This window comes from Apostichopus japonicus, chromosome 13 (assembly GCF_037975245.1).
Source record: "Apostichopus japonicus isolate 1M-3 chromosome 13, ASM3797524v1, whole genome shotgun sequence".
Lineage (NCBI taxonomy): Eukaryota > Metazoa > Echinodermata > Holothuroidea > Aspidochirotida > Stichopodidae > Apostichopus > Apostichopus japonicus.
In genome coordinates this window covers 10,734,063-10,758,261 of record NC_092573.1, presented here as the reverse complement: position 1 = coordinate 10,758,261, position 24,199 = coordinate 10,734,063, and the positions used below count along the sequence as shown (strand labels likewise).

At 37.1% G+C, this 24,199-nt stretch overlaps 2 protein-coding genes across 2 annotated transcripts; one reads left to right on the top strand and one right to left on the bottom strand.

Annotated features, from left to right (window-relative positions):
* The first annotated feature begins 1,564 nt into the window (after positions 1-1,564).
* On the top strand, positions 1,565-15,590 carry LOC139978795 (probable ATP-dependent RNA helicase DDX49). The gene is made up of 12 exons (XM_071989292.1): positions 1,565-1,815; positions 2,445-2,568; positions 3,688-3,773; positions 4,323-4,444; positions 4,998-5,176; positions 7,967-8,107; positions 9,383-9,458; positions 10,518-10,692; positions 11,753-11,827; positions 12,510-12,598; positions 13,555-13,626; positions 13,936-15,590. Exons 1-12 carry the CDS (start codon positions 1,671-1,673, stop codon positions 14,035-14,037), a joined length of 1,386 nt encoding a protein of 461 aa, XP_071845393.1. The 5' UTR covers positions 1,565-1,670; the 3' UTR covers positions 14,038-15,590.
* A 1,074-nt stretch (positions 15,591-16,664) lies between these two features.
* On the bottom strand, positions 16,665-22,175 carry LOC139978797 (TM2 domain-containing protein 3-like). Its single transcript, XM_071989293.1, has 5 exons — positions 22,013-22,175; positions 20,619-20,938; positions 19,824-19,983; positions 19,326-19,401; positions 16,665-18,404 (listed from the first exon to the last, which is right to left on the bottom strand). Exons 1-5 carry the CDS (start codon positions 22,086-22,088, stop codon positions 18,239-18,241), a joined length of 798 nt encoding a protein of 265 aa, XP_071845394.1. The 5' UTR covers positions 22,089-22,175; the 3' UTR covers positions 16,665-18,238.
* Positions 22,176-24,199: the final 2,024 nt, after the last annotated feature.

The following is a 24,199-nucleotide window of genomic DNA, read 5'->3' as shown; positions in this document are numbered from 1 at the left end:
TAAGCCCCCCCCCCCCCCAACTAGCTGAGCAACAGATTCCAGAATAAACCAGCAACTTGCATGATTTTTATAACTGCACAGTTATTTTGCTGGAAGTGTAAGTATCCCAGAGGCTGAGTTGTAATGCAAAAGCACATGTCAGAAAGTAATGACAATTAAAATTTCTCTGGAATATGTATCTCTAGACCTTAGTGGGGGGGGGGGGGTGGGTCTGGAGATAAATCTCTCTTAGGCTAAACCAAGTTCAAAGCTCAAAGATATATGTATTGCCCTGATGGGGTTCCAGGGTGAATACCCCCAGAAATGATATGATTTTGAGATACTGCGTGACCATAACACAGAAATACATTCCAGAGAATTCAGTTGCATTGGAATTTATTACAAAACCCCTGTTACGCTCTGGTGGGCAAATTACCCGGAAGGTGAAGCTTTAAGGAAATTTGTTCGTAAGGGATAGTCAGTTTCTTTTTTATTATACCACAGCTAACTGAGGGAGGGGGGGGGGGGTCAAGCATCCAGCTCGAGGGGTGGAGAATCCACCATGTTCCCCCATTGGTAACACTCACTGAATGCAACTGGCAACACCAGAATGGCTGACGTCATCAGTTGAAAATGTTTTTCAAAAAAGTACAAGAAAAACATTCTGATGATGTTCTAATTACAGATAACTTTGACAACTAAGCAAACATTCCAAATGTATCAGCTTTCTATGATAAATCAACAAGAGGAATAAAACAGCTTTTTAAAAGCATTTGCCCAGGTCAGTGACACTTCTGCGATATGACTTGTGAAGGTTTAGCCAGTAAAGATAGGTTTCATTCACTGTTCAACCACATCTTGTGTTATGGATGCAGTGTTGATATAGGATTTTCAACTAGCAGTAAATATTTTTGCTCATAGGTATAAGTTTCACATTGTTTGTCAAAAGAAAATCCTCTTAAGTATACTTATGTATCATATATTTTTATTTCCTTGCTATTACCCATGGTGCTCTCCACCATGTTATCCTACTAACTTCAGTCCCAATTTGACAGCCCTACCACCTCTCGCCGGACATGGTTGTTATTAATATAGGCTCATGAAAATCAGGGCGCCATGTTATTTTCCAACAAAGCAATTGCAAATTTGCCACGAGGAAACGCTATAATGGGGGTGGGGTGTATGTTTAGTGTGTTGCAATATATTGCACTGACGTCATGTCGAGCGAAATGAAACAACCAAACGCCAGTTCAAATTTATGTACAAGAGCTGTCCCACAATCTTGATTTTTTTTATAGTTTATCCGTCACTGACGAGGACGTAACTTCTTGTTCATCTTTTACGTGGCTTAGCCTATGTCACGATAGGATTTGAAAATGATAGTAATTATTACTATCAAAATCCATCGTGGTATATAATGTAATAAATTATCACTTCTTTCCATGTGTAAAAGTAAGTTGGCCTGACGTTCGATCCTAGCAGGATCTTTTCCAGAGGCTCCATGACATTGTTCCAAACGGCGTTCCACATGTTAAACTAATTGCGCAATTCACATGTTTGGGAATGTATATTTGGTACGGTAAACAACGTGCACCGATTCAGAACGTTCCGTCTGTAATAAACTCGAACTACAAGCTATTCCTGAGTAACATCTCATAGGCCGGGTGTATTCTCATCATCATCAGATCAAAATGGCTGATATGGAAGTAGAGAAGAGTTTTCAGTCGTCTTTCACCAAACTTGGCCTCGATGACTGGCTCATAGATCAGTGCAAGTCTGTTGGAATAACACGACCAAGTGCTATTCAACACCATTGCATTCCACCAATTCTCAAAGGTTAGTTTTGTATAGTGCTTCAAACTAAGTTACGCTAGGCCCTAGCCCAACTTACAGTAGGCTATGTAAATTTTTGTTTATATCGTAGTCCAAGATATATATAGGAAAAACTGAACATTGCTGCAGTAGTAATTAATGTCTCTGGCTACTCTGGTTTTGTAGATAATCACCAATAAAATGTCTTGGTGATGACAGTACAGGGTCTTAATGTTAATATTAATCATTAGTTTTATAAATAGTATTAACTTAGCCAAAACCTGTTCTGTTCAATCCATACTTAACATCAGAGCACCACGTTGGATGACATTCGATAATGCCAATAGTTCTTGACAAATGTGTAATAACTTGTTAACACGTCATGTGGGGCCATAAAACTGGTATGTTTTTCTCCCATTGAGTTCTGTGTTACATCTGAGGAATTGACCCAATTAGTCCAGGCACTCTAATTGATGAACTTCAGCAGAATTATCATAGAATTGTGGTACAGAAATACAGCCTGGAATGCAATCAGCCTTTTGAAGGTAGTCTACAACAAATGGAAATTAACTTCGTGATTCAATTTAAGTCATCTTTTAAAGCCATCAAGCATCCCATCCAAGGGGGATAATATTGATTTCTATCATACACAGGGGAGGATTGCATTGGTTGTGCCAAGACTGGTAGTGGAAAGACAGCAGCATTTGCTCTCCCCATTCTGCAGAAACTGAGTGAAGATCCATATGGGATATTTGCTCTCATACTCACACCCACAAGGTAAGAAATTATATACTAGTTTAGTGTCAACGCGTGTACAGCACCGCTCGGGTATAACTTGCGTAGGCGTATACTCTACGTTTATCTACTCAATTATACTCGATAAATGTTAAACCTTTCTGTATGCACCTTTCTACGCAGTGTACATGTACAATATGCTGAATTGGGGGGGGGTGGCAGAAGATAGCTTGTTTGACATTGGGAATAAGCTGTTGCTGTGCTAACTGTATGTATTTTCATGTGTTTGTATTGATGGGTCAGATTGTTGCATTATTGTTATGGAAGGAGTCCTCTCGGATGTTTGCAGTTGAAAAGCCTATGGGTTTTCTGGGGGGGGGGTGGTGCCTCAACAGGAGGGGTGCTGTCATATGGTCCTAACGTGTGTGATCTTTACTTGTTGAAGATCTCTGTATTAAAGTAACATCATCGTGTGAAAAGCACTCACAGGCATGTGATCATGCATATATATATTACTGACATTCTGGGTGATTGACTAGTTCATGGTTCCATGTGCCAGTTTCACCAAAGGAAACACATGCTTTAGAAAATGTCAGCTTGATTTCAAACTTTTAAAATTTCGTTTAAAATATCTTATCTTCAATAGTTACAAATGGAATTGAATAAACTAGTAGTAATTAATTCATGGTATGATGGTACCATTATGATCTGCGGTCAAGGAATGCAGCTTGTCAAGTTTCGTTGAAGTAGGTAGGTCTGACATGGCAGCACCCTCTGTTGATTCTGGATGCAGCTGGAGAGCGAGTCCCTTTGATTTAACTCAAGTGAGATGCTTGTAGATAATGCCTTGTAAAGATTATGTCATTAGTAACAGATTGACCAGTTAAAAGTTTGATATCCTCCCAATGCCATCCTCTTGGCCATGTCTCACATCCTCATCTCATTTCCAATCCCTTTGCTCCTCTTCTCTCTTTATTAACACACAAGAAGGAAGTTCAACATAATTTGCACTTTGCTTCCAGTATATATATATTGGAATTTATAATGAATTCTAGAGCATTGTAAAATTCTAGAGCATTGTAGTTACCAATGTCAAGTGCCAAATACCGTAGTCAAGTGCTTCAACTGCAGAATGAATTATTCTTTGCCTGCTTTTACCAGAGAACTTGCCTATCAGATATCGGAACACTTTCATGTCTTAGGACGTCCTATGAGGATCAAGGACTGTGTTGTTATTGGTGGAGTTGGTAAGTAAGAAAACTGGTTTACTAAACTGTATATGCAATCTTAAAGGTTCATGAACTTAGTCATTTATGTAGAAATTACTGCTAATTAATATTTGTGTAAGACTGTCTACAAAATACTTTGTAGTTTTACCTAGTTTGTTTATATATACGTGTTACATCTTTGCTAGATACTATATAGCGTTTCAGAAAAAAATCATTCACTGACATCAATCTATAGTCACATATCTTTGATGATTGGAAGCGGTTTATGAAGGCCAAGTATTCCCACCAGTTGACTATATTGCAGAACAACTTATGTGACATTTACAGTATTTAATATTCTGTCTTATCACATGACCTACTGTACTGTGGGTATATGAAATTCACATGCACAGTTGGAATAGTACAACAAGTGTTTTGCTGTAAATAAGTGTTTTTCCCTCAGTTCCATTCCATCCATGCCGTAGTATATATCTTGTATCATAGTACATTTTTCATCTGCGACGGTATATATATCATGCTCCCAACTTTTCAATTCCCACAAAACCGGTTTTATATCTTTTTCCTCAGACATGATTGAACAAGGCAAACAGTTAGAAAGGAAGCCTCATATCGTCATAGCAACCCCTGGGCGACTTGCTGACCACTTACAGAGTTCAACCTTGCTGGAATTAAAGTCCATTCAATTTTTGGTAAAATTTTACTTGTGACAAAGGATGCTTGTATTTCTTGTCTGGAAAATTTATGTTTGTCTTCTTCAGAAATTGATGTCATTTCCTCTAGTCCAAGCGACTGCCATTTTGGTATAAACATTTGATCATTTGCCAAGTTTTGATTGCTGCAGTCCATGAACCTAGTTCACATAGATCTCGCATTTGTTATTCCATGTTTATCTTGCAGTAATTAAGATAAAATAATAAAAACTGACCTGGCAACGACACAATTTCAGGAAGCAGAATTTTTGTTTTGTATTTTACTTCTCCATTTTCTGGTTTTAAATTCTATTCTAGTTGGGAATATTTGACTCTTTTCTTAATTTTTATATTTTAATAAATATTAAAACTGATTTTGTAGGCAGGCTCTCCCGTTACTGCTAGAACCCAACTGAAGCTGTGCATCCATATCAATTCACAGATATGCAAGATTTGCTCTCTGAGATGCAGATCTGGAGGGTTTGGTAGTTTGTTTAATACCAATGCTCATTAGTTGTTAAATATTTTGTTTTTTATTCCGTCCTCGTGAAAGGTTCTCGATGAAGCAGACAGACTACTGGAAGGTAACTTTGGAGCCGATTTAGAGGTCATCTTTGATTCCCTCCCGGAGAAGAGACAGACTCTGCTGTTTAGTGCGACTATCACAGATACCATGTATGAACTCAGAAATCTAGCCATGAAAAAACCATTCTTCTGGACTTCCAAAGCCCCGTAAGTTTGAATTCCTCTAATCTTTGCAAGTTTTTATATTCTGTTTGAACTTCCTTAAAATGTGTTTGTTTGCTTGTTTGTAAAAGGGGTACGTGTGTTACTCCAGGGATGGACATTTCTGTTCAAATGGGCAAAAATAAATTGTTTTATGGGAGGGCTTGATATATTTTAAAGCAGCATTTTGCGTTTGGTCGCCGTTTTCCACCTTTTGGACATGTCCATTGAGTTACTACATATATATCAATCACAAATCAGCAAACTAAGATATAAGCCATTTTTTTCCCCTGCCAAAACATTAATTGGTGAGTAATTAAGGACTTCTACAGATAATGAGTAAAGTGTCTTCCCACAAATTCCTACAGTTCCCCCAAACCCATTATTTTGAATTTAACCAAACAGTGAATAGCTAACATGTTTAGCTATGAGCTGTTGCTAAAAATAGCTCAAAAAAGTTGGTACCATACACAAATTTGTACACAAATTTGTACACAAATTTACCATGGTTTTATTTTACGTAATGGTCAATGGCGTTCAGAGTTTAAACCCAGGGGCGGGTTTTTTGCGCTCCTAACGAAAACATCTTGAGAAAAACAGCGTTGAAAGTTGTAAATTGTTCGACTTTTATGCCACCATTTGAAGTAAGATTTGTATAGATAAGCTAGTTATGTATGTCATTTATGGCATCGTGGAGTCAGTGAGGTTGAGAAAATCATATATGAAAAAGGATGCAAAAGCTGCTTTAAGAGGGTGCAAGGTACAAGTGGCTTTTGAATAGCAGATGCATAGGCGGCGATCATGGGGGGGGAGGGGGGACATGTCCCTCCCAATATTTTAGGTGGGGGGATATAGTATCTAATATCCCCCCAATATTTGATGGCATAGTTTTTTTCTTTGTGGCTATAAATAGAAAATAATGCGTGAGATATTTATTTATCCAAATCATATTTGGCGGCGGCGGCGCCACAGACGTAGGAGCCTACTTTGATTTGGGGGTCTGTAACAACTTGCCCGAAAAATATAACCAAATTTTTTGGCGCCTTCCACGCGCATTCAACATGTTAATGTGCATATCACATAGGCATTCATCGGTTATTACATCACATGCCAATAACATACAATCATATTCCGTGTTATTACACATCCCTATTGGTTAAAATGATTGCGGAAGTCCTTACAATAATAATGATAATAATAATATAAGTTTAACCATTGAAAAACACATTGCAAAATTATTCTTCTATCAGTAGGTGCCCCAAAAATTCTCAGCATATTGCCCGAATTTCACAAAAACTTTTGGACTGCAGCCCCCCGCCTCCTACGCCTATGGCGACCGCCCCCCCTCGAGCATATTTTGTTTATGATATTGCTAGTAATTTCAAAATAGAAAATGCTTAGATGCAACTTACAAGGCCTGGGAAGTGCCATTTCCAGCAATCTGGGAGGCATTTATGGCCAAAATTTTCTTTTACGCTTCGCGCCACCATGTGGCGCTACGCTTAGATAGTTTGCCTACAATCTTTGCCCCTCCCTTGGCAAATTCCTCGCTACGCGCCTGTCTAACCGTGTCACAATTTGTTACTAAATATCACCAAAACCGTCACAGATCGAAAGAAGTTTACTTTTTTCCGAAATGAATTAGCTAGACGGACCGCATCCATAATGAAATTTGGTTTGCTGATAAAAAAGGAAAATAGGGCTATAGCAACCAGTAACCATATGTACATATATACAAAATATCACGAAGTGCGCGAACAATTTTGGGGATGCATGGCAGTTGCTACAATCCTGCACCCAAGCAAATGTCCCCCCCAATATTTGAAACAAATCGCCGCCCCTGATCAGATGTACTATTTATAGAAACTATGTGGGTTTTTTGCTACACACTGAAACTGCTCAAATCAGATGCATAAAACTGTGATACAGGTGCATTGGAATGGCCCAATCTGACTGTGCATATTTTACTTTTGTTTTCCCTGACATCAAGAGATTCAAGACACCTTTTTAAAAGCATAATGGTCTTTCAGCACCCATTGTGTGACCTTACCAATTTTTTTTTTTTTCTGAATGAAGATAATGTTGTAATTAATCAAAACTGAGCCACCATTGTAATGTTTTCTTGCCACATGAATGTTTTTCACGAAGTGATTTAAAGGAAACTGTTTATTATTAAAAAAAAAAAACTGCCGTCAACACAGTGATCTTAATCGTCTGTAAAAGAAAACTTAGGGAAAATGTTGTGAAATTGTATACATTTCCTTCTTTACTCGCAAGTGACACTTGACTGAGTCAGAATGTTAAAGAAACAAATATTCCAAAAATGTTGCTGAATCAGGGACACAAAGCCAACCATTATTTTTTTGCTGATATGTTGTGTTATCATTAGGTCATGTTAAAATGTTCAACATTTTTGAGATTCATTATTTGCAAAACCCATCTCCATGATAGGAAATATACATTGTAATAAGTCAGAAACAAAAAATTGCAGTACAGTTGGCTCGATGATGCCATGTTTAAAAATTGATCAAGTCGTCCCCCTTTGTGTGTTAGAAAGTGCTGAAGTTGTTATATCTCCCAAATGAAATAATTTTTTTCTTATCTGTTTGGGGGTGAGTTGATCATGACAGATATCTTCTATCCCATAGACCGTTAGCGATCGTTGGGATTTAAGTCTCCTATTAAACATAAATAAATAAATTTTCAGTGCATACAGATGTACTTTTTCTCCATTTTGCTCCATTTGCATCGATGTGGGCAAGTCAATTGAAATGATAATATTATTGTTGCTTTCAGTGTGGTGACAGTAGAGCAACTTGACCAGAGGTACCTACTGGTTCCAGCTCAGGTTAAAGATGCTTTCTTGGTTCAGATGCTGAAAGATTTCATGGAAGAAGATAAAGACAGATCCATTATCATATTCACTGGAACGTGCAGGTTAGTGAAGACATCTTTGTTGATGGGATATTCAAGTAGTTGTATGAAATAGTTTTTCTATTTAAGCTTATTATTTCATTCATTCCATTTAATTTTGGAAATTTTTGTGTCAGTCTAAATCCCTGGTATTCAATATACATACCCTTTCTAAGGGTCTTAATTTTTAAAAGGTCACCAGAAAATTTGAAAGGAAATATTGCTGTGGAAAAAACTTGATAAATCGTGAACTGAAGTTATTCCAGAAGCTGCAAATATAACACCGTTTTGTAAACCAGGCACCCTTAATCATAATTGACCACCTCCATGTAGATCCCTTCCCCAGGCCACAAAAATCCATCACTGGAGGGGTCACCAAAGTGAGATTTGGGGGTGACCAAGAAAATAACTTTGAATACCAGTGGTCTAGATTGTCATGACATCTCATGCCAGTTGTAGTTGTTAATATTTGTTGATTGGTTTGTAAAGTCTACCAAGTAAAGTCAACTCAACTAAATCATGTTCTAGTAACTTCATATAACAGACAGATATCACATAGATCAAGAGAGAGAAAACAGTAGTGTTTACATTCTGCAAAATTAATTATTTTTTAGTCTGTGTACTTTGACTTTCTTTAAATCATAACAATTACCTTGCATTTTGTCAAAATAATCTGCTTTGTATATCTCTGCAAATGTGCCACTTCTGCCTACTTAGCACATTAATATTCAACACTTAATAATTTATTCCCTGTCCTATGACATGTTGCATATGCAAAGTGTTTACACATGTTTAAGTATGCACATTTTTAAGTATGCGCAGATTACGGTATACTGCTGGATTGTTGCATTAGTGTCTTAACATATATACAAAGTGTTTAGTAAGAGTCAGTTCAATTTGTCTGGAAAACAGCACTTAAAATCACAGGTAAGTGTAAAGCCTAACTAAAATTACTTTCCTCAGCTTTTTCACAAAAACAATGTCAACAAATATGAATGCGTATGAAAAAGCACTTTTTTTCACGGTTGGAACAACGAATAGTTGTTGATCAGATTTATAGTATAAAAAATGCCAAATACGGTTTGAACGTGAGCTAGTATTTGTGAAAACTTGTGATGAAATGTGAAAAAGGTTTTGTTTTATAATTTTATATACCGCAGCTGTAAAATCTTCTTTTCTGTGCTCCAAATGTAACATTTAAAAAAAAGTTTGAATTACATAATTCTCTAACAGTGTTTGCATACAATTTTTAATACTGTTTGTGTGATACAATGGTTTTCATTTCCATTTCCTTTGAAGGTTCTGCCAAACTTTGTCTCTTACTCTCAGAAGTCTAGATTTTCCAAATGTCGCTCTCCATTCACTGGTGAAGCAGGTTTGTAACAATTTGTAAATGATTTCAAGAGTTTGCTGAAGAACAGAAATTCAGCATTTCTATTCATCATCTCATTTTCTGAATCCTCAATTTTCTTCTGACATTGCGTGTCTCTGAATGTAAACTGTGTATTCAGGAACCATTAAGAGAATACTTAGATGAATTGTGTATTTCTGCTCATGTTGAATCACCAATGAAATGAAAGAGAACAGAATGATATAAAGTAGATTTGTTTAATCAGTGACATTTTACTATTAATGATGTTATTTCAGGTTACACTGTTCTTTATAAAGACCCAAAGTAAGGTACCAGTTAGTATCTCACTTTTGTTATCGAGGTAAAAAGAGTCCACTTTTGTGGCATCCTGGCTGCTCCTGTGTTGTATACACACAGACACAAATGCACGTACACACCTGTTTGTATTACATTCAGACCGAGGACTCCATTGTATTTTCCATTGTTCAAATCCACGTACCCTAACCTTAACAATACCCCCATACAATAGAATTCTTCCAAGGACGTGGTGATTCTTTAGAAATCACAACCGAGGACCTGGAATTCTTTTGTTCAAGTCCTCGGTCAGATAGCAAAACAAACGCTCGCACACACACAGACACAACAAGGTGATGCCCAACAGATTTCTTGAGAGATAGTTTTCATAAAATATTGCATCCGAAACTCAGCAGGCTTTATCTTTTGCATTTAAAACTCTGAAGTCAACTGGGTAGTTACATCCATTTTCCCTCATGATTTGCAATGTTTTTTTTCCAAGTAGCTTGCTGCTGTAAGACAGTAGTACACAAACTTCATAGATGTTTGTCATAACTCTTGAATGGTAGTTATAATCAGAGTTATTGTATTTGTAGTGCACAAATTTAATCAATGTTTGTGATAACTCTTGAATGTTGGTTATAATCATTGTTATTGTATTTGTAGTGCACAAACTTAATTACTGTTTGTGATAACCCTTTAATAGTTTAATGTTATTTGTTTCCGCAGACAGTTTACATCACGTCTCTGTTGTCTGACTGTCATAACATTCTCTTTTCATTTTTTCAGAGAGTTCGTCTTGCATCGTTAGCTCAATTCAAGTCTAATCAAGTAAGGCTGATGGTAGCCACAGATGTGGCTAGCCGGGGCCTTGACATTCCCTCCGTGCAGCTGATTGTTAATCACAATGTGCCTCCATCCCCTAAGGACTATGTACATAGAGTTGGCAGAACTGCAAGAGCAGGTATGTAACAGCATAATGTACTAGTAAATTTATTGGTAGTGCTGAAGGTAGATGTGTAGTTGACAGGGGTGCTGTTATGGGGAGGGGGGGGTGCTATTATGGGGAGGGCATCCCAGAAATGTTGTTCAGAAAAAACATATAACAATACAAGCATATGGTAACAGTTAATACAGCTTTTTCCAAGTAGTTTTATCAAAACTATGAGGGGTGAGGTTGATTCAGAGCGACAGTTTTGGACAAATCTTGCAGTTTGTTTTATAAAGTCCATGAGGCAGATCCACTAATTGCCATGTAATACAAGTGACCAGTTGCTACGGGTGAATGATGCTAAAAAGGTAACCAGTTGATTGCTTAGGTTGTGAGGAAAGGGGTAAGCTCATCAGTGAGTAAATAATCTAAAGCCGTTAAGTTTGGGGGTTTCCTACTAAATGACTCTTCAAATGTGTCTAATTAAAAGTCATGTGTCTTTGTGTATATGTGAAGCTACTAGTGGATGTAATTCACATAAGTTTCTGTGAAGTGCTAGCCACAGAGTGGACAAGTGTATTTAGTGTTTTATGTCCCTACAATTGTGCTGTGAATAAGTTGGCCAGCTCAAACCACCCGAAAAATGATTATTTTTTATGAGAGTCAAACAACATCTGGAAGTGATAAGTGACAATTTTTCCTGAGCTGCCAAATGCATAGCTTGGGAATGATATGTTGAATATTCAACAGGTTGGAGGCTGGGAGAAATAAATTGCGATCCTTGGGCTGGGAGGAATCGTGATTGGGAGGAGAGGGAGGACAAGCCGGTTTTTATGAAAAGTATTTAATGATTAGATTTCTTTCATGTCAATCATAAGGTTGATTTTATAAGGGGATTTACATGAACTGCCAGAAATCGAACTTTACACAGAAAATGTTGTAATGATGTAGGAGCAGAATTTGAATTATTGAACAAACATTGATAATGTAGCAACTGGCCTCAATATTATGTAATGGTGTTGACAATAAATGTAATAATCAGTCAATGATATGCCTTTATTGATCATTTTGTCATTTTGTTTTTTTGTTACAGGAAGGGGAGGTATGGCTGTCACTATGGTTACCCAATTTGATGTCAAAAATGTAAAGAATATTGAGAAACACATAAGTAAGTGCTCTGGCTTTTCCTTGTCAAGAATTGTTTGAAGGTTTTGTAACATACCAAATGTCAGCATTGATCCACCTATTGGCTTTAACGACATGTTTGCATCTCACGATAGTGTATTAACATAGAGTAATATTTTTTTAAGAACAGCAGTAAAATTAAAAATAGGACAGTGATCTACTTAAGGTAGACAAATTGAACTTTGCCTGAAAATTTGTGGAATTGCTCACAAGACTGCCGGTTTTTGTCCTTTTGCAACACTATATATTTTGAAACAAAGGGAGAGGCCTGCATGGATATATAAATATTATCCTGTGGTGAACATGTTAAGGAAAATTCACATAAAATGTAAATATAGACTGAATACTTTTGTTATCAAAATTTCATTACCAAGGGCAGTTTTTGTTGGCAATTTTGTCAGAAGGTGAGAGAACAGTGGATTTGCTGGTATACTTTGTAGAAAACTAAGTGGTTTGTTTCACACAACACCCTATCCTCCTTTTAGGCAAACCTATCGAGCCTTTTCTGCAGAGAAGGTAAAAAGATGTTCTTAATTTCAAAGTGGGTTGGTTTGTCATATGTGTGAGGATTTTAAGCAATTTATAGTGTTTCCATCGTTATAACTACTTGATTCCCCTATCCTCATTTGGCATGCTTCTAATTTTGCTTTTATTTTCCCCTTCAGAGACCAAATTAGCGGAATACAAAATGGAAGAGAAGGATGTCCTACCGATCTTGAATGAGGTCGCTGTCGCAAAAGGACAGGCCAAAATGGTATTGTTAAATGTTATTGTTTAATGTTATTGTTAAATGTTATTGTTTAATGTTATTGTTAAATATTATTGTTAAATGTTAAGGTTTTGTTAAATGTATAATCATTATTTGTATGTAGTGAAAGAGATCAGAGCAGAAGAGTCCACAATGTAGAACTTGAATCCCCATGGGTCCGTCACTTTGAGAAAAATAAATTAATATTATCTTTATAACTTTTAGTAGCTTTAAGACGAGAAGCAATAAAGAATTGAAAGCAACTTCAGTGGGATTGATACTGTAACTGCCATTGTGAAAAGATTCATATTGTCTAGTACAAGGGTGTACTGTAGTGTGTCTAACAGGCCGCTACCTGCAGGTCAATTTATTGGAGTTTGTTGGTCTCCAGCTAGTCCAATTAACTAATCCACAGTGTAAGGATCCAAACTTGAGCATGGTGTAGTTGCTTATTCTTGAGAAAGAAAAAGTCTCTCAGAGAAGTGTGTTCCAGTGGACGACTGCATGCTTCGGGTGGAGTGTTTTGAGGGTGGAGTGTTTTGAGGGTGGAGTGTTTTGAGGGTGGAGTGTTTTGAGGGTGGAGTGTTTTGAGGGTGGAGTGTTTTGAGGGTGGAGTGTTTTGAGGGTGGAGTGTTTTGAGGGTGGAGTGTTTTGAGGGTGGAGTGTTTTGAGGGTGGAGTGTTTTGAGGGTGGAGTGTTCTGAGGGTGGAGTGTTTTGAGGGTGGAATGTTTTAAGGGTGGAGTGTTTTGTGTTTTGAGGGTGGAAGTAACTTGCTTAAATGAATATAGTTTGAATATAGTTTGAATATTATGACCATTATTTGTCACTTTTTAGCATATTGTGGGGCAATCCGGATGTCATTATCTCTATTTCATAAATGGAATGTTAACTATGCTTCCTTATTCTTCCTTATTGATACTCAATGTTTTTTTTCTTTTCTTTTCCGTTCTCTGTGATCTAGAAACTGGAAGAGCTAGACTTTGGTGAGAAGCGAAGAATTAACAAGAGAAAGAAGTTGATCCTGGAAGGAAAGGTATGGTTTTGGTTTATCCTTTCCTCATTGAAAATATTATGAAATTACTAAGGTTGCCACTTGAAGGGGTTTCAAAATATAGTCATCAAAGCTTCAAATATTGTAAATGAGTATTGTGACTAGTTTGTGGTACCTTAGCATATTTATTTTAACCTGCCATTCCCCTTTCGCTGTACATGTATATATATATATATTTCAGTTTCCTGGGATTCGGGGTATATTAAGCAAGTCAGGATTATCGTTATCAATAACATAAGTGGTGGTTGTATTCCTTCCCTTTGTTTTACTATGTAACTATTTTCCTTCTAGGACCCCGAAGAAGAAGAAAGGAGAAAACTAAAGGTGATTAAGGAGAAGAAGAAAGCAGCAAAGGCCAGGAGAGAGGAGAGAAGGAAAGCAAAGTCATCTTGAGAGAAGACCAAGAGATGGAGCCTGGTCTGTTGAAACTCCATGGAGTGGATATCTGGTGAATGGGTTCATGAAAGGACTGGTACCTGAAGATAAGGAACCTGGTCTGTTGAAACCCACAGAGTGGATATGTGGTGAATAGTCATGGATACATGGAAGGACTGCTAACTGAAGATAAGGAACCTGGTCTGTTTAAACCCACTGAGTGGATATTTGGTGAATAGTCATGGGTACATGAAAGGACTGGTATCTGAAGATAAGGAACCTGGTCTGTTGAAACCCACAGAGTGGATATGTGGTGAATAGTCATGGGTACATGAAAGGACTGCTAACTGAAGTTAGGGAACCTGGTCTGTTTAAACCCACTGAGTGGATATTTGGTGAATAGTCATGGGTACATGAAAGGACTGGTATCTGAAGATAAGGAACCTGGTCTGTTGAAACCCATGGAGTGGATATGTGGTGAATAGTGATGGGTACATGAAAGGACTGGTATCTGAAGATAAGGAACCTGGTCTGTTGAAACCCATGGAGTGGATATCTGGTGAATAGGCATGGGTTCATGAAAGGACTGGTATCTGAAGATAAAAACATCATTGGCTTCAAGCCAGCTGGATTCATTGTGTTTAAGGGTTCACTAGGTTGAGGACTTAAAACGTGTTGGACTGACATCATTGGCTTGAAGTTAGCATGCATAAGCTGCAGTCCACTAGTGAATGGAGGAGACTCTAGTCAACTGATGAAGTAGTCATGAGTACTTGACTTGACAAGTACATGAAGATAACATCATCATAGGCTTGAAGAAAACTGGCTTCAATTGGTTGAAGAATTCATGACATTGAGGACCCAAGTGGGTTGGACAAGGATCATTGGTTTGGAGTTGGTGCAGACAATAGTTAGTCTTCTGACAGCTGTCAAACAGTAATTACTACTTGAAATGACAGGTACCTGAAGATAACAGCTTCACACAAATAGGTGCCCGTCCAAAAATATGGCGGGCAAAATATACGGTTGCTTGTGAGATTTTCTACAGAGGTTGAAAAATTCATCGAGACTTTTTGGATCTTGCCAACAGATCTTGAATAAGTTTTTATTCTAAAACGTCAACTCCATGCTCAGCATTCTTGACTGGGGAAACATGTTACGTCATCCAAAGGAGTGGTAAAATTGGAATGATGTTGAATCGATATTTGAAATTGATGTTGAAAAGAATTTTCGACCCTATAGATTGTACCACATATACATGTTATACATTACTGTACTGTATACTGGGAATTTTTGCAAGATTGTGCCTGCCAGTGGGGAGGGGTAGGGGGATGAGCCCCCTTCCAAGATGTATGTGTGGTTGTGTCCCTGCTGTTTGAAAAATTGGGAGATTTATACAAAAAAGAGAAGAGAAAAGAAAATATACCATTAAAAGTCTATGATATGAAAATTGTATTTACAACATTGCACTTATCGTACATTCTATAATATGTTTACATACTGTAAAGTACCTTACAGAGATGTAAACCTGTACCAACAAAGATAATAAACTAGTAAAAAGAAAAGTAAAATCCTACTTTAACTGTGTGTCTTTGTTTGTCTAAGTAACGTCTTAATCATCAAAACAAAATAGTACCATCGTAATAAGATAAACTATTCAGCAAATTCTCAAAGGATATCATTGTGTCCTAATTCTATGAACCATGGATAAAGTCCACATATGTCTACATTGAGGAGGGGGGTGGGGGAGGGGGTAATAAGAGAGCACCTTTCTCTCAAAATATTAAAGGTATTAAGAATCAAAATTCTATAGGGAATTTACTCAAATGCAGTTGCCTCATAATAAGTTATGGGAATTTTGAAAAACAGTAGGCTTTTTCCAGTCCCTTAATGGCATAGGAATTTATGGAAAGTTTCTACTTTTTAAGAAAAAGTCACCCAGGAAAGAACCTGGGCACGAAAACCAAACTACCAAACGACTGATCCGCTCTCAGCCCCAGTCCCCTTGCATCGGGACTGTGACTGTGTGATCATCGTCAGGTGTGTATCACCATTCCCTAAGGGAACAGATACTACACATGATCTTAGCCAAAAATTTTGAAAAACAGTAGGCTTTTTCCAGTCCCTTAATGGCATAGGAATTTATGGAAAGTTTCTAGATGTGAAACATTGATCATAGAATCAGATTCATTAATTAAATGCTTGGAAACAATATACTGACGATTTCATCATTAACCTTTGCAACATGGTAAGCATACATAGATGGAAGCACAAAGCTGTATTAGCAAATTAAACCAATGAACCAACTTATATCATAAGAAACACAATTCAGTGCCTTCAAAAGTGATACACAAAATTTGAACATATTTATAATAATAGTAATCATAATAATTTGAATTATTCACTGCCTAAAGATGGTGTGTCTTACTTGAAGTAATACTTGTAAGGTTTGATAAACACGTTGACCAAACTCGAAAATGTTACTTTGAGGTCGGTAATGTGATATTTGTAACATGAAAATGTGTAGCCCATGAAATTTATCGAAAGGATTTCAAGTATTTAACAATGAGGATACGCAAGTTACACTTTAAAGTAACTTGCACATTGGTAAAAACTAATTAAAACCGTTTATTTGTGGAAACCTAGAATACAAGTTGCCTTATCTTATATCTTTCTCCACCTGAGGGTATTAAAATTAGCTGTTTTTGATGGAAATGGAAAGTAGACATCAAAGTGTTACTACATTCTTGTAATATGTTGAATGATTAATTAATAGAACAGTCAACTCAATGTTCCAAATTTGCTTCAAATATGGAGTGGACTACTAACTTGAGTAAACTTGACAAGATAATTACTGAACAAAAATTGCACAACTGCAACAATATGCTGCTTATCTCATGACTGATTCAATGAGCATAAATAAAAGTACCTCAAGAATTGTACAATACATGATGTAATGGGTAATTGTTATAAATCTAATCATTCAAAAAAAAGCCCCGAAAAACACTGATACCATTGTTGTTGTTGTCCTTGACAAAAATTTTTAAGAATCTTGTTACCGTAGATAAGGGAGCATTTCAATATTTTAATGGTATCTAAAACTTTTCCACAGTCTCTCAATCAGTTTCCTAACAAAAGTACACGAACTTGTGAAGTGTTGTTACTTATAGTGCAAACAGTTCCCCTCCCTCCTCTTTTGTGCTTTTCACCAAATAAAGTCCTGATTTAATATACTGAAAGACACTGGCACTGGTTAAATCAATGTAATTAGTATTTAATCTGATAAGAGAGATCCACAAAGTTGGTTCACTATTAGCTATAACTGGCAACCATTAAAGGGTGTGAAGACTTGCGCAAAAAGAAACGTCTAATGCCGGTAATTTGACCTAGTTTCGAATGAGGTGTCACAGAAGTGTTAAAACCCCACCATCAATCCCAGAAAATACACACACAGCTTGCTACCATCGGTAATTAGACACTAGTGTACAGTCAGTACATACAGCTGCGGTCAATACCCACAGCACAGTATTCAAACTATACAGCGATGGACATCTCAGGTCCAGCTAAAGATAACAATTAAGGTATCACATTTCATTACTGTCTGCATTTTGTAGGGACACGAACAAAACGTCACTTGCAAGCAACAATAGGTTAACTTTTTCAGATGGCGGCATGCGGTTTGGGGCGAGTCTTCAATGCCTCTAAGCAGTTGCCAAAATATTTCAATGATGAATGTTCTTAGGAGGGACAGAGCTTATGAGGGACGTTGTAAAAACTGCAAGTATCAGTCTTTAAACCCTAGTTTCTCAACCTTTCAACCATCCAATAAATTCACAACTGTTTTTTGCCTTAACAAGTTGATCTCCCATATCTTCCCTTTCTCTGCCCCTCCCCCCCACACCCCCTGCACCCTACCAACTGTTTATGCTGATAATGACTGTGTTTTTTATTGTCTCCCTATCACACAATATCAGCCAGGAGTTGCATGGGAGGTAAACTGTTGTGGCCGACAAACTGGTGGGTTGTTGAATAAACTTGCACAAGAGCAGCACTATTCTGTTTTGCAGCCACCTTCAGCCAAGGTTTGCCCAGTGTTTATCCACCTCAAACAATGTTAAGATAAGTTTCAGTTCTCATCCCTCTTTCATCTCACGGCACAGAGGCCTCCATCCACCGTTTCAATCTATACTGACGCCGCACTCGTACGGAAATGATTTCACTATACGTAGACAGAACCATCTCCGGGAGGAATGTAACCCACGGCTATCAGGAGAATATCTATCAAAGTCCAGATTCCGATCCCTCCGAAGCTGAACAATTTACCGAGGCCGCTCTCCCAGTAACCGAGGTAGAACCGATCTACACCGAACCCACCTAGAGTGATGCTAGACAACGGAGAGAAACGATGAAATAGGGCTGTTAGTTGGAAATCTGAAGCTTTATCAGGAAATAACGTAAATGATAGAAATGTATAGATAGAAATTTACCTGTGAGAGAGAGGAGAATAAATTACGACCATAAACCAAAATACTGGTAACTGCAAAAATTACATGTTGTCACAGTGTAAAATCTCATTGTCTGGTGGTCATGTAAAGTGATTTGTGAATTAAGATATGCTTGACCATAAATTAATAATAACAATTATATAACAATATAATATAACAATAATAATAATAATCAGGCAACTCTTTTTTACGATACTTAAGCGACCAGGAATGGGGGAGGAGCCCGCACAGGCTTATGAATTTATACCAATTTCACTACGGGTGGCTTCCAATTCAACATTTTATCTTGAATTTGGAATCTTTTGAAATTAGACAGTCACTTTAAGATGGGAAAACCATAGATAACTCTTGGATGAAAAACCCACCCTTACTATAACCCGGCCGGGTATCGAACCCCAAACCTCCGGTTTGCTAAGCCTCTTTGCTTCCAATGCCTTTATCCACTTGGTAAAAGCACCAATTTATTCAGTGTCAAATATTAATAAGTAATTCATTGTGATGATAGAAAAAAAGTAAGTGATTTGCAATTTCCTTACTTTATCTGAAGAGAGTGAATCAGTTGACATTTTGCAAAATATATGGCATGGGCCTAAGGGAGATGTTTTGACACATAACACCACTTCTTATGATCTGAAAAGTTTGTCAACTTTCTGTACTACAAAGTTGTCAATAATTCAATATTCTAAGCTTCACTCCCACCAGGTGTATGTATTCCCAGATCTGCACTTAGACGGAACCCTTTCTCAGCCATTCCAGAATCTACCTGTTCACACTTCTGCATATATTTGGTGATAGTCTTACCTCAGAATAAAGGCAGTAGACCACTTATAACCAGATGTCCAGTTGCATTCTTTTTTCTTATAAAATCTTCTGTTACCTAATAGGATGGTGAGAAAATCAGTTTAAAAGATTCAACTGAAGAAAAAGATAGTAACCCTATGGTTTGGAAAGAATTCAGTCAGAAACTTCAGGCTGAACTAAGTTCACAGATAGAAAGAGACAATCTGCACATTATCTTTTGTCTCATGAATACAAAACACCTCAACATTTAGTGAATTAGATATATACAACAAGATATAAAGATGAGAAAATTGTGGTAAAAAACATCTTTTCATACATACTTAAGCTTACAGCGTACCACTGAACACAATTTCATGCAACAATTTAAATTCTTGAAACTCAAAATCCACAATAATAGGTTTGAAGATTGCTAATGAAGATTAGAAGGAAATCAGCTGTGCTGTTGCATTTTAAACAGAATCACCATTTACTTCATTCCAAGAATATTTGCAGACTTACCAAGACATAAAACATCATCCAAGACTGAACAGTTTACTTGCACCATTGTTTTAGGACATGAATTAACCGTACAGTTATTGGCAGGGGTACAAATCTGTTCCCAAGGTTCTGTCTGATAACAGTATTTGCATTTATAGGTCCTTTGAACTTCTTGTGGTCCCTATAAGAAAGAAGAAGAACCAAGATTCAAAGATGATAAGTAGCTATTTGATATCATTTAATATACTAAGTATTTATTTGATATCATTTTAAGATACTAAATATCTAGTATCTCTCTGATATCACTACATTTGAAAATGCATGTTTCATCACTCTTGCAATAGAGAATTTGGGTATGAAAGGAAGAATTAAAATTTCTTTAATCTGTTTCAATAAAATGCGGATCATACAAATATATAAATGAGATGTTTAATATCTAACACAGCCTCTACTGTAACAGTTGACAAATGATATGCACTGTTAAAGGTTCATAAACAGTGGTTGCTTATCACATATTCTTCACTCTTATGCTAGATTTTTGATGTAGAACAATTCCATATATGTTGATCAGTGATCACTGGGATATGGACACCTCTCGATCAAGCAGAGTAACCCAAATGAATTGGCAGGCTAAGTACATAGTGAATATTTTCAAGTGTTTGCACGGTAATGTAGAGCCATGTCTACAGGTATTTATTTGTTTAACAATAACAAATTTTTCTGTTAATTAAAACTTTAATCAGCATTCAATCATGTTTTGGCTTATATACGTGAGAATCTCTTGATACTTTATGTAAATACAAAGACAGAACTTACTGTACAATCTAAGCCAGACTTTGGGATGCATGTGATATTATACTGCCGTCCATAAATACATGCTGATGTCATATTACAGTCTAGGCAATCACCACTGAGTTGATTGCAAGGCAGCTGGCTTGGGCAAAAATCATATTGCTGAGGATATTCTGTGCTAAAACTGTCTGTGTAATCAGGAGAATCAGTCTGACTAGTCACTGTGCTGGTCTTCGTTGTTACTGTCTGGTGTAAAGTGGTTGCTTCACTTGGTGGTTGGGTAGTGACGTCATCTGTCATGGTTGCTAATGTTGGTACATCCTGCTGGGCAACTGTGGTTGTTCCTGTGTAGAATAAGACATTGATGGAAACCTGAGATAACATGAGTTTAGCTTGCAAACTTTACGTTCTCTACTTTCAAAGCTCAATCCATTTACATCTTTAAATTTAAATTCAATGTCAGCTGTCACAGAGTACAAAAGAACCAGGTTTATAGTTCTAAAAAATTCAACCTAGCTTATATTTCACTTGAAAAATTATTCCTACTGACCATATAAGTGGGTCTGCAAGTTTATAAATGTTTTACTGTATGATGATGCATCAACAGGAATGTTATTAATCTCATAAAATGTTTTCTTCTTATTTAGAATCAACAATGAAAAACTGACTATGGATACTGCAAGCAAATTGAAAAGAGAAAAGAAAAGTTTGAGTCACTCCAAGATTAATGTATGTCGTCCAGTTACAAAGTTGTTGACAATTGACAAGTCATAATCATGGACATTTAATATGAATCTAAGAGACTGACTTCGGTCAGCTTGCTGCTTTGATAAGCCAACGAGGCTTCTTCACATGTTCCTGCTTGCAGAAGGATCTAAAAATAAAATACATACAAATGTTTGCCTAATATTCTAAGCTTCCAACCAGTGACTTAGGGTTTAAATGTATTTTAACACTTATGTCAAACAAAATCAATTGGTAACTTCAACTGCATGAGAACAACTGCTAGTGTATTTGACTACTCTCTAGACTTCGTACATCATACCCACAATCCATCATGGAACAGTGTCAGTAGGCTAATCTCAGTTGCATTAGGTGTACTGGCAAAGTTCCCATTAAAGAATATGGGGCACAATGTGGTCAAACTGGCTATACTTTTCTGCAAAATTAGAAGACGTAAAGCCAGCTTGGCTCCTAAAGCCGAATTTCATGATTTACATGCCCAGTTGTGCAATAATGCTTACCATTGTTTAAATTAAAAGTGAACCGTCCTGGAAGATATAACTTGCATGTTATCTAGTTAACAAATCTTGTCAACAACATAAAACTGTCGCGCAATAGCTACCTACGTTGACATAAAAGGAAGTTTGACAATGACTAATTATAAATGAGAAGAAATACACTTTTTGAGACATTACCTTTGACCGCCTGGTGAAACAGCTCAGTAAAAATCAGCAGAGCAAACGACATCACATGAAGACGGGGAATCCTCATTTTTAACCTGTTTAACTTCACTTTGTTAGTATTTACTTATTATTTCGTCGTCTCCGAACAACTGAATTTCAGAGACCAGAACGTAAACATTGATAATGCCAAATACTTTACGGGTTCGGCGGACTGTACCAATGGCAAGCCATTTCAACTTAAAAGTAGACCAATAATGACGTGAAAACAAACTCAAAAGTTTTACACAGAGTGTAGATTGCATTCTACTATTAAAACAACATATTTTTTTAATTTTTCAAATAGCACACCGGGAAGTTATAAAAAGGGAACTACAACATCGATTTTTTCGTCTTCGTAATTGATACGAATTTAGGAATTTGCAATCACTGCAACGACCTTGAACAACACTCAGGTCAGTGAATGACGTCACTATGATGATCTGCACTTCCATAATGTCATTTTATGGCAGAAAGTGCAACTGCAGTTCGGAAAAGGGCATCGTTCAAAGGCGGCGGAAGCACTTTTAATCTGGGGGGGGGGGGGGGGCACCAACGTCGAAGGGCACTTTGCAGAAATTCGATTGGCCTAATGCAGCCTGATATTTAGTACCCTTTATAACTCTTATTGTATTATCTTATTTGCGTATCATCACTCCATCAACGCCACCCCCCCCCTACCCCCTCAAGGAAACAATGCATACTAGCATTGCAATATCTAATGTGCAAATTGGGAAACAAGGAAAAAGGCAAAATGAGGTGAAATCATTATAAAGTCCAAGTCCCTGCACACGCGATCGATACATGCATGAAAGCAAATGAAATATGTGAAAATACTGAAAGAAAAATAATTTTCTATGTGTTTTTCAATGGTTAAACTGATATTATTATGATCATTATTATTGTAACGACTTTGCCAATAATTATAACCAATTTGGAAGGGTTATAAGACGGCAAATGATTGTATGTTATTGGCATGCGATGTAATAACCAACGCATGCCTATATGATATGCACACTAAGATGTTTAACGCGCGCGTAGCGCGCGAACAATTTTGGTAACATTTTTCGGGCAAGTCGTTACAGTCCCCCCCCCCAAAATCAAATTGGGCTCCTACGCCTGTGGTAGTAAACATTTAAAACTTCCCGAAATGTTTCATTCGACGTGGGTTTCGCTTTGTAAACTCTTTTTTTATTTACAAATATTTATGTAGAAATGGGCACATTTTTAACCTTAGGAAAAGTGGGGGGGGCACGTGCCCCCTGTGCCTCCCGGTTCCGCCGCCCTTGGCATCGTTATATTCCGCAATATCAGATATCCCAAACTATTTTAAAGTAATCATAAGTGATATAACTTGCAAGTAGAAGGTATATTCTAGATATAAGTTACAACATAGGCTACTTTTTTTCTCTCCCTGGAACGCGGATGCTTGTTAAAAATAGTCAATGACTCCCAAGGCTCCAGTGACTCGCCACACACTTTTTTTTTAAAGAATATTAGTACACCTGTAGAGTCGTAGCAGAGAGCTGTGTTCCAGTTCCCTGGTTGTACTAAGGGGTCCTACATGACAATGATAAATCTGGCACATGCAATTGCCACGATGATAAGGCACCTCGGCTCTACCAACTGCGAGATACATTCAATGACCTTCACAAAATTTACAAACTCACATGATCTTCTCAATAGAATGGTATGACCATAATGTGTTTTTTGTTGCAAGGCACTTACAGAGACTTAATGCAGTGAACTTGTAGGTATTGATACATTAAGGTTGATTCACTACAATATCAGAGTCGAAACCAAATTGGCTAATTGCCGCGTTGTCGTAGTCCAATTAAGTGTACCGTAGCCTACCAATTGAATAACCGAACTATACTGACGAGAATCATACGTTGAATTATGAAACAATTAGCTTGTTTGAGAGTCACGGTTGGCAGATTTATCGCTAGGCCAATTACTTTATGGCAATTAACATTTCTACATAAACTTCCCTCCTGTATATAGATGTAATTCAGTTTACAGCACCACGTACTCATTTAACTATACAATTTAGCTTATCATGCATGTAGAATTTTCGCCTCTTTTTTCTCTCGAAGTCTTGACAATACGTCCAAAGTTGGCTGGAACACCGGCATTTCAACATTTATGTGAACCTTTCGTTAC